Source organism: Dicentrarchus labrax, unplaced genomic scaffold (genome assembly GCF_905237075.1).
Source record: "Dicentrarchus labrax unplaced genomic scaffold, dlabrax2021, whole genome shotgun sequence".
NCBI classification, from domain to species: Eukaryota; Metazoa; Chordata; class Actinopteri; family Moronidae; genus Dicentrarchus; species Dicentrarchus labrax.
In genome coordinates this window covers 4224882-4235160 of record NW_026136720.1, presented here as the reverse complement: position 1 = coordinate 4235160, position 10279 = coordinate 4224882, and the positions used below count along the sequence as shown (strand labels likewise).

The following is a 10279-nucleotide window of genomic DNA, read 5'->3' as shown; positions in this document are numbered from 1 at the left end:
ATATTTTTATTTTTCTGAAAAGAACTTAAACTGAAAACCTCTTAACATTATAATCTAATATGCTGATATAATAATGTCCATAAATTAAAAAAAAAAGGAAAAAAATAATAACTTTGAACTAATAATATAACATATTTGGTATTATACCTTCCTCAATGAAAATGTTTAATTCAACTAGTTTAACAAAGACGACATCTAGAGAAATGTTCATGGGCTGGCCTGAGGGTAGCATGGAGACTTTAAAGGGTGATTCTATCCATATTTGCTTGGGAGAGCCTCTAAATTAAAATATTTTACCTCAAAAACATCACATTATTGTTAGTAAACCACTGAATAGAAAAATTAAAAAGGTGGCATAGAGACTTTAAAGGGTGATTTCACATCTAAAATATGGCTGTAATAGATAATGAAATTATAATTTGTTCCTTATCATGTTTTTTTCTTTTATTGATTTAAATTAATGTCATTTTTTTGCAGAATTTGACACCAAACTGGGGCAACCAGGTATTCTTTATGGGTTGCAGCCAACCCCGCTCTAGATTCCCCCCTGCTTGTTATAGCAGGTACTACAGGTGTAACTAATAGTTTAATTAAATGTGACAACGAGCCACAATACCAGGACACCTGAAATACAAATGCAGTCTTTAAATCAGTGGTACGAGTTACCCCTCTGATAACTGATCTCACGGATACATTCACTCACAACCCAGAAGCAATATGTGGTTAGGGGGTGAAAGACGATGCTGTGACACTTGTTTTGGGAATCACATCAGGACAGGAATAAAAAGTCGTGTTTTAAAGTTTTATTCGAGCTGCCAAGAGCAGTGAATATTTTTGTCAATGCTCCTCCATTTGTCTGAGCCTCCTGCTGCCGGCCTTGGCCACAGTGATGAGGATGATTAAGAAGCAGCCCACAGTCCAGACGGCAACTACAGGCAGCACCACCGTCATCAGTATGCCTGAAACAAAAGACACAATCGTGGTATCCGCACATCCACCTTAAGTACAGTAAGACAGTGGGGGGGGGGGGGACACAGGAGCTTACTGGAGTGAGGTCTGTCTGGCATTTCGATCCTGATGGGTCCGTAAGACAGGATGCCGTCAGAGAGGTCTGCTCTCACCGCTTCTCTCTTACTGATCGAATTGCAGTTCTGTACACAAAATAAAAATGAGACATGAAAAGTGACGTCCTAACAGCAGAAGCAATAAACCCTTTAAATGATTCAGATCCTTTCATGGAGCAAATGTGCATTTTATGGTCATTTCCACAGTGTTTTCTTTGAGACTTGACCAATGTTAAAGCTATAATATGTCATTTTATTCAGGTAACGCTGCGTTTCATCGGTCATCTGACCCCTGACATCCCCTTTGTGTCAGTTCTGTTTGCCAGAAGCTGTCATAAGTTGACTTTTTATCCAGTTTAAAGCCACATTTTTACAAAACAATTTCTAAATTTTGGTGTTTTTTAACTATATTATAACCAGATAAAGGATTTTAGTCATCGTACGTCAGGATCTTAAGTTATCAGAGAAACAAGCTTAGCAGCAGCTCGGCTCGCAGCCCCTCCTGGGCATCCCTAGTCTGCCCAACAGCGTGGGAGAAGCAGTTATTTTTAAGGTGGAACTGCTTTATTCAGTGTTTTTAGCCGTTTTAATCAGCGGGTCTGTTTTGGAGAGGAGGAGACCTCTGTGGATAATTGGGCTCCCAGTAGAAACCTCCTGAACCATGAACACTGAAGGAATCCTAACCAGGAGAAGCTGACTGCAATGACGGCAATGGTGGTGAAGAGAACTCCCATGATCCCACACTGCTTCAAACATCCCCAAACTTTATATTTTGTTTTGATGTGAGTGCCAGAAATGACATATTGTACGTTTAAGACCAATACCTAAAACAAAGTATGAGGCATCTAAAGAAAAGCCAGTAGACAGTATGAGCTCACAGGTGTGCAGGACTGGTGGTCGTCCGGCTCACACAGCTGTACGGTGCAGTGCAGAAAAAGGTCGTGAGGTTCTGCTGTGAAGCGAAACATGTCGAAGCTGTAGCGAATGGTGGAAGTTTCTCCGTTACGGCCGGACTGTCCCGCGCTCACGTTATGAAAGGAAACAGTTTTGTCGTTCACACACCTGTATTAAAAAAGAGATGGAAATGATGAGTAGGAATGGGGATGTGTGTGAGAGTTCATAGTAAAAACAAACCGAGATATCGAGAGCTGTTCTGACCCGTTTAGAAGCAGAGTGTGTAACAACCCCTCTGTGGCGTTCGGCTGGGGAAACTGTGTGGCCCAACACTCATTAATGCGGAGGAGGAAGAAATCTGCCGGCTCTGTGACCATCACCTCCACATACACCTGGACAAAAAGAGTTATTTTAAGTACCAAAATATCATTAATATTTGCCGCTGAGCATTGACCTACCTTGTCTCTGAGCTCAATGGTGGGGGCACTACTGTAGGCCTTAGTGTAGGAGTGGTCTGTGTACAACATCATCTGTATCGTGGCGTCAAGTTCAGCAATGCGCATCACCGTCTCACTGACACCGCGAACCGAGAAGAGGCAAGAAAACACAAAGTCTGTTCACAGAGGCAGTTTCAGTTTGTATTAAATTATAGTGAGCAGTAAACTCAAGTTTCAGGAGGTTATCAGGGGGTTTTCTGGTTTGGGTTTGAAGCCTATGAACAAAAACAGTCATTCTCGACTGTGCCTATAGGATTACGCAGACTTTTGGGGGGTTCTGTAGCCTAAATGCATGATTTCATGGCAGCTTTGCTTTAAAATTGCGTTGCATGTTACATTGTTTGGTTGGTTGGTTGGTTGGTTGGTTGGGATGATGAACCACACCTGCCACCACAGAGCTCGTCAGCCTACTGATGTGCATATGTATAAATATCGGTGTGATTTCAAGATTTTCCAACATTCTGACCTTGATGAAGATCCATTTAGGATCCAAACGTTGTCATTAATAAAAGATATTTTGTGGCAGTGAGTACGTGTGCAGGCTTTACCATTTTAAATAAATAGAAATAATAGTGAAATTAACAAGATTTCCCATTTTTTGGGGGATCCCCTGGAACCCCTTATGTTTGTTTAATTCAGCATTCTTCCTGGCTTACGCGGTAAAGGGGACGACTGGGAAAGGCAGGCTGATTCTCCTGACGTATGGATAGACGCATCTGAAGTCCATCTTAATGACTGGATTTCTGATGATGTTCCCAACAACCTGAGGGTCTGACAGTAGACTCAGGGAATATGAGATGTGAGTGAAGTTTTTCTGTATGAAGGGGGGAAAAAGAAAAGGAAAAAAAAGCACTATTAACAGTGTGTTTGTGTTTGATGCGTCTAAAGCAGATAATTCTCCAGGTGTATACCTCCAGCGGCTTGCCTCCACAGGCTAGGTATTTGTCTCTCGCTATCCTGGACACGTAGAACGGCACGCCATTGACGACCGCTCTCTGAGCACGACAAGATTTGTTGGGCAAATGCAGGGACTCCAGCGGCACATTGTGATACTCGAAGAAATCTTGTAGCACTCCGATTCCTATGTAGTTTCTGCCGCACATGACTTTGATTTGTGCATCTGTTGAAATGAAAAAACAATGGAAAACAGGTGAGTGCTTGAGACCCATAAGAGGACACATGAACCTTCAAAAACAGAACATAAAATCAGAAATTAACAAGTTCAGATCGACTGAAGTTTCCACTCAAAAATATGTTTTTCTTCTTGTTTTCTACAGTTGGATGTTTGAGTGTGTACGTGCAGTCTTTTCACATCTATCTGCTGACATGAGACGACTTCTCAGTTGATTTATGAGCTCAGTAGACAGTTTCCTGATGAGTTTCTGGTCTCAATCTCTAGTTTCAGTCTTCTTCCATACAGCATGATGTTCATTTAGTAAATGATGGTCCCATTTAACATATGATAGTCAGTGTATTCATCATGTGGAGTACAGTACTGATCAGCCTGTGGAGACAGTTCACTCTCCAGAAGGGGGAAAAAATACCCCTAATGGTTTAAGTTATTTATCCACTCATTGATCATGTTTGGGGGCTAAAAATGTTCAGTATAACATTCGTCAGTATAAACAACAACAGGGGCAGGGAGTTTGAAAGATGTGAGCATGGAGGCTCAGATGGTGGCCTGTTTGAGATGAATTATGGGAAAGATCCAATAGGCAGGCTGAATTATAGGAACACAACATTAAGTAAAAAAAAAAATAAAAAATGCTTACTTTTGTCACATTGGTCACCGTAATATCCAATGGTACATTTGCAGCTTCTTTGGTCTTTAGACAGAAGACATCTTGTGCTGTCGGTGCAATGCTCCATGCTGCAGATCCCTGCACGGTAAAGAAAGGACTCTTAACCCTCATCCTGCCAACATATTCAACATACTGAATGATTACTGACTGCGGTCCCTGCAGGGGCGTGTCCAGACTTTAGCGTTCCAGTCATTCCCAATTCATGCAATTCCAACAATGTTTATGGACCAAAACTGTATGTGATTAGCATAACGAGGGCATGGCTGTAAAGTGGGGACTTGTGGGTACCCATGAATCCATTTTCATTCAGATATCTTAAGGTCAGAGGTCTAAAAATGACCTTTCCAGTTTTTATCCATCGCCAAAATGTAGCTTAACTTTGGTGTGTTATTTACCCCCCTTCCTGACATGCTACCATGTTCATTCCCTCTACCTAAACTGAGCCTGCTACAGCCTCAGACACATTGCCCAGTGGAAGAGGAAAGGATAGTGGGGTGGGAAACCCTCTGGACACGCCCCTGGGTCCCCAAGAATAAACTACAGAAAGAAACAACCATCATAGTAAAATGTTAACTTATTTCTTTCTTCTGACATTAGTTATACAATTAAAAATATCTGGAAAAAACTGACTATTTATTTATTTATTTATTTATTTATTTATTTAGGAGAAGTAACAGTCAATTTGCTTTAATCTGCATTGATCCTATAAATTAAAAAAGACACAAATGGACTCAAACATGAGCTCAATATAAAGTTCCATCTATTAGAACTGCACAGAGATAATTGGACCCAGATACATTTAAAAAGAAGCACAAATGGAAACAGAAGATAAGAAGTGATGAAGAAGATAAGAAGTGATGAAGGACACACTGATTGATTCAATCTTTTACCTTCAACGGGGTGGCGCGTGAAGCCCAGGACAAGCACGAGGACCAAACTGAGCTGGTTTGAAGAAATCAACATTTCACCTTTACTTTATTTATTTATTTATTTATTTATTTATTTACTGTCTAGCTGTACGAGGCCACATTACCTGACACACAAACACTCTGCGCTACGCAAACATTTCGCTTTCTACCACTGAGGATCAATAATGCTCTTTAAACTGTTGATCACACACCCACCTTCAGACCGAGCAGGAACATTGCGGTACTTTCTCACGTTATAATATATATAAATATATATAAATAGAAATCTTGTTTTTAAATGCGATATATGCAACCACACTGGGTGTCCTGCTCTGCTGTGGCCGTTTACATCACCTGCTGCGCCCCAATTAGAAACACCTGTCTGTCTGCTGCTGCCTGTCTGTCTGTCCTTAAACGGAGGAAATTCCACTTTTCTCTTGATCAGGACACTGAATTCTGTTTGATTTATTATAGAATTGTATTAAACGTGAGTTAAGTGGATTAAAACTACTCTGTGCACCCACAGCTTCTCAAACGGAGGATTTGCTGCTTTTGTCAGCTGTTTATCATCGTGAATGTAAGTATTTGACAAGCTGCATGAAATATTAAAACTTTTTATTGATGATAATTTATTGTGATCCCAGTTTATATATTGATTGTGGAGGCTTTTATCATCTTAAAATCTAAAAATGACAATAAAAAAATCCCTCAGAGGGGATTCCTTAAGACAGAAACCTCTCAAATTGGGGGTCCACGGTTTAATGAGCATGTATTGTGGAGGTTCTTGACATTAAAAAGTTTGGGAATCCCTCCTGTAGTTCATCAATCAGGAAGGAATAATTGGTACTCTTCAAAGCTCTGTGCAGTATGATAACCAAGAGTTATTATCTATTGTTTGGACATACATGTTAACACAGATGACATGGGGGAGCCTATATTTTGTCATGTTTCATCACTTGGTTTATTATTTATTTACTTATTTATTATCTTTACCTCTTCCCTCTTTCCTCTCCGCGCTGTACACACAACACACCCACTGGTACCCACCAACCATGTCATACACGTCAGGAAAGGGGGCTAAATAAGGCTTCAAATTTAGGCAAAATCCCCCCTTTACACTTGCTAATCCCAGTGTCTGAAATGGGCCAGTACTCACCAGTGCTGGGCGTACCCACCGCTGAGGTCACCCAAGGTCTGGACCTCAGCATTCATTTCAAAAGGGTTCACAAAAAGTGGTGAAATAAATTCCTAATTATTGAATAATTCATTTAATGCTTTAATGCATGCGCCAAAACCCCCTCAAGCTACTTCAGTTTTTGGACCCCAGTATTTCTAAGACCCTGCCTGCAGTAAAATGCTGAGATACAAACTTCATGCCACCCCTGCAGAAGTCAGTGCCCCACTTGTGCCACCCAGAAGTCTGGACACGCCCCTGGACATGTGTGAAGGGGTCTCCTCCAGATGTCACTACTGTCAGCACAATGTGGGGCTGAGTGCTTTGGAAAGGTCACAGTATCTGAAGTACTTTTAATTTAATAAACCAAACATCAAGGTGAAGCTACAGAAGCTTTTTATTTGGTACAGGAGGAACAGAAATCAGGTTTTTATTGTCAGCAGGTCAGAGCAGTTGGGGGGCTCTGCCATGACGGGGGACCTACAGTGTCTCAGGGGAAAAGCTGTAAGTGGGTCACTGTATTTCCAACAGTGCCAACTCGTCACACCCGGAGGCCAGACTCCATATTCTTCCGACGTTTGAGGACCATCTGTTTCTGATGCGACAGATCACAGCCGGAATAAGTTGTTGATGAGAGAGGCGCCGTGATTGATGAGGCAGGTTTACAGCAGACAGTCCTGGTGGCAGATCAGATGGAAAATAATGTGTGTGTGTTTTAGTGAGTAGTAGCTTCTGATGGAGCACTCCAGGGGCGGATCTACAGAAATATATCCTGATTTAATCACAGATAATCACATACATCAATATTTGCTTAGGAAATCTCCCAAATGAAGATATTTTGTAGATATTTTGTTTTAACTTTATACTCTTTAAGGTTTTTATGTCACCAGATTTGCTACAGCTTTCCATTACCCGAAAGACACAGAGACAATTATTTAGACCTTCACTACTGGGATAAATCTGTCTTTTTTAAACAGGGAGTTCAGCCAGACATGGCCGATGCTCTACCAATGAAAAGAGAGTAAGAAATCATCGTTTATATCTGTTTTTTACCAAATATTTGTGTCATACAGTCTATTAACAATCTCAAGTAAGACAGACAAAGAGAAGGCTAAGCAACCATTTTTCATTAAGCATGAAGAATATACGAGATGAGAACATTATGTTGTTTTTAAAGCCTAATAGTTGCCCCACTGAACTGTGTTTGAGTGCAGTGCAGAGGATGTAAGATGTACACTTTTTTTAGATTAGAGTTTAGGTTTGTGTTCATTCACCCAAAGACTCCACCGTCTGTCTGTGGATTTCATTTGCATATCAAACAGTTAAATTGCTCCATTCAAACATCAAGACGCAGATTTTTTTGGCCTTGCTCCTACCCATTGAATTTGATTTATTTCTTTTGATGCCAACTTTTTCCTCTTTGAAAATTAAAATAAGCTGTAAAGTATTATTTCATCGTGTGGCTGCAACCTCAAGTACACACATCCTTTGGACCCAAACAGCAACAGAACAAATCTACAGAGGAAACGTTGGTGATATTGTTTATTAACAGACAAAAAGGCTGAGAAACACTTTACAAATTTGTAGAGACTGTCAGTGTTTACACCTGTGAATGTACCCTGATTTTGCCTTAACGGGAGGAATTTGTCTTCACATGATTTAGTTCAGTAATATCTGAGTGAATGTCGAACATGAAGTGGGAAAAAAACAAAAGGATGGGATGAATGGGCACAGAACAGAATCATGTCACATAGCCAAACACAATGTGAGACGCAAATATCCATTTACAGTCCAATGTTCCACTGGACGTTGGCGGGAGATAACCCTGAATCTCCCTCAGCAGCATCATGCGGGGGGTCTTCGTCTCGTCGGCAGTGGTGCGGTGCCACCCTGGTGTTGTGAAATAGCCGGGTTATAGGAGGTGTCTGTCATCGGCCTGATTCACAACACCAGCTGCAGCACGCACACCTGAGAGGCAGATCTTCTGCTGCTGGAGGAGGGGCGACTCACTCAGTAGTAGTAAGTATTTGTGACTGAACAGCATCTGAGTTGATCTAATATGATGTAATGCACTGGGTTGGGACCCCCCCTAGGGGTCGCTAAAGCTTTACAAGGGGGAGGGGGCTGCATGGCCTTCTTGATTTTAAGGAGTGGAAGGAAACGTATACATAGTCGGCCGTATCTCAGCATTTATGTGAGAAAACTTAATGAAATTGTTATTTTTAAAGTTTAAATTATTATTTAAGAGCTAAACTTTAAAGACACAAACTTCCAGCAGTTATTGTGTTCATTGTACAGTTGTTCTTCACTGTTACGGTTACGCATTGAATATAAAATGAAATATCCATAAAATGTGTTACTTAGTCAGTCAAGTGTCCCCTTAAGGAAAAAGGTTGGGAACCATTGGTGTAATGTATATGCCGGGTGAGTTTCAGACTGTCGGACATATTATTAAGTGCTGGAGGGCAGTGGTGTGTCTCTGCTCCCAGCACTGGGTGGGAGTACAACAGCACGGACCATATAGCACTTGGCTCGGCTCTGTCTGTGGCCGTGGATGAACTCAACATCTTGGCACAGTTATGTGGAACAGCCAAGACATAATGAGCCTCCATCTGTGTTCTCTCAGGCCAGACTGAAGGACAGAGAGTGTGGGCCACAAATTTAACAGAGGGGACGATGGGTGCTTGTTTCTGAAGATTTGCGTGCAGATCTGGTGGCTTTTTTTTTTTTTTTTTTAAAGCTAAAACAGACTTTTATTAAAGAATATGTAAAAGCCTGCTTCTTTTTTCATACAGTAAAATATCAGGGAACCTATGATAAAGAGGAATGTGTCGCAGTTTGCAGACAGAAATATTCCTCCAGTTCCTGCAGTCGAGTTCAAGTCAGCCCACCATCTGCCGGGGAACAGGACGTGTCACAGATACGGCACTACAGCCTGTGGAAACATGGCTACTTCCTGCAACCACAGGATTTGTAGCTTCTCTTTGAAATGAGATGAACTGTGGCTTATTCTACTGATGTAACAGTTAAAGTGAGCTCTGTGTGCGTAGCATTGTATCATCCTAAACTAAGACAGACCTTATGGAGGACAACTTTACATTACAAATCTGTAAGCTCATACTCTTACTAAACTTACTGGAAGGTGAGATCTCGTCTATTAAAACTTGTTATGAGGTGGGAAGTACCAAAGTACAAATACTTTGTTACTGTACTTAAGTAGTTTTTCATGTATCTGCACTTAGATAATGTATTTAACTTTTACTTTTATCCCTTACATCTGCCCTTTCTACTCCTTAACAGGCTTTTATACTTTTGTTTAAATGCATTTGAGGGCAATAACTGATTTCCCCCCCATTGCACGCCTTCCCACCATCCAGGCCGGTGCATATCACGTACATCAGACGTCATACGACAAAAACGATGCAACGAGACGAAACAAACAAGCTAAGGAGACTTGACCTGATTCTGTTGGAAAAGTCCTTATGAGAAACTCACTGAGTACATTTGACTTCTGTTCCTTTTGTTTACACAAGTATCTGTACTTCTGCTTGAGTAAACAATGTGTGTACCTGCTCTCAGAGCACGTTACTCCACAGGGTGGAGGAGCGAACGTAGAGCATACTGCCTGAGTTAATGACTACTGAGTTCAAAAGGTGGAATAAATCCACCACTGCAACAACCTGGACTGAGATAACAAGCTGCAGTAAAATGTGAATAAATGTAAAATTGATCAAAATGATAGAAAATGTATATCATAATATTGTAAATAATTAAAAATTAAAAAAGGAAAATGGACTGGAAATGTACAAGACTTTGAATCAACAGTAGATGCAGAACTGTTGACCTTTACATTGCAACATGCAACAATTGAGGCTAAATGAGAAAAAAAAATTAAATGATATTGGACATTTAAGTGACTTAAAATAAAACAACTGAAAAA

General features: G+C 40.8%; 1 protein-coding gene across 2 annotated transcripts; it reads right to left on the bottom strand.

Moving 5' to 3' along the window:
* Positions 1-613: 613 nt before the first annotated feature.
* Positions 614-6415, bottom strand: zpd (zona pellucida glycoprotein d). Of its 2 annotated transcripts, none has more exons than XM_051381979.1 (10): positions 6322-6415; positions 5148-5199; positions 4228-4335; positions 3367-3575; positions 3112-3269; positions 2417-2531; positions 2223-2350; positions 1943-2126; positions 1046-1151; positions 614-959 (listed from the first exon to the last, which is right to left on the bottom strand). In XM_051381979.1, the coding sequence occupies exons 3-10, from the start codon at positions 4322-4324 to the stop codon at positions 838-840; spliced, it is 1119 nt and encodes a 372-aa protein (XP_051237939.1). In that variant the 5' UTR covers positions 4325-4335; positions 5148-5199; positions 6322-6415; the 3' UTR covers positions 614-837. The 2 variants fall into 2 exon arrangements, with proteins under 2 accessions (XP_051237939.1, XP_051237938.1); XM_051381978.1 differs by lacking the exon at positions 6322-6415 and adding an exon at positions 5382-5402.
* Positions 6416-10279: the final 3864 nt, after the last annotated feature.

Excerpts from the sequence above, each read along its gene's own strand:
- zpd (XM_051381978.1), bottom strand. The coding sequence starts at position 5,402 with ATGTTCCTGCTCGGTCTGAAG. Across the intron at positions 4,336-5,147 it reads CACGCGCCACCCCGTTGAAG|GGATCTGCAGCATGGAGCAT; the intron begins GTAAAAGATTGA and ends TTTACCGTGCAG. Across the intron at positions 1,152-1,942 it reads ACCACCAGTCCTGCACACCT|AACTGCAATTCGATCAGTAA; the intron begins GTGAGCTCATAC and ends TTTTGTGTACAG.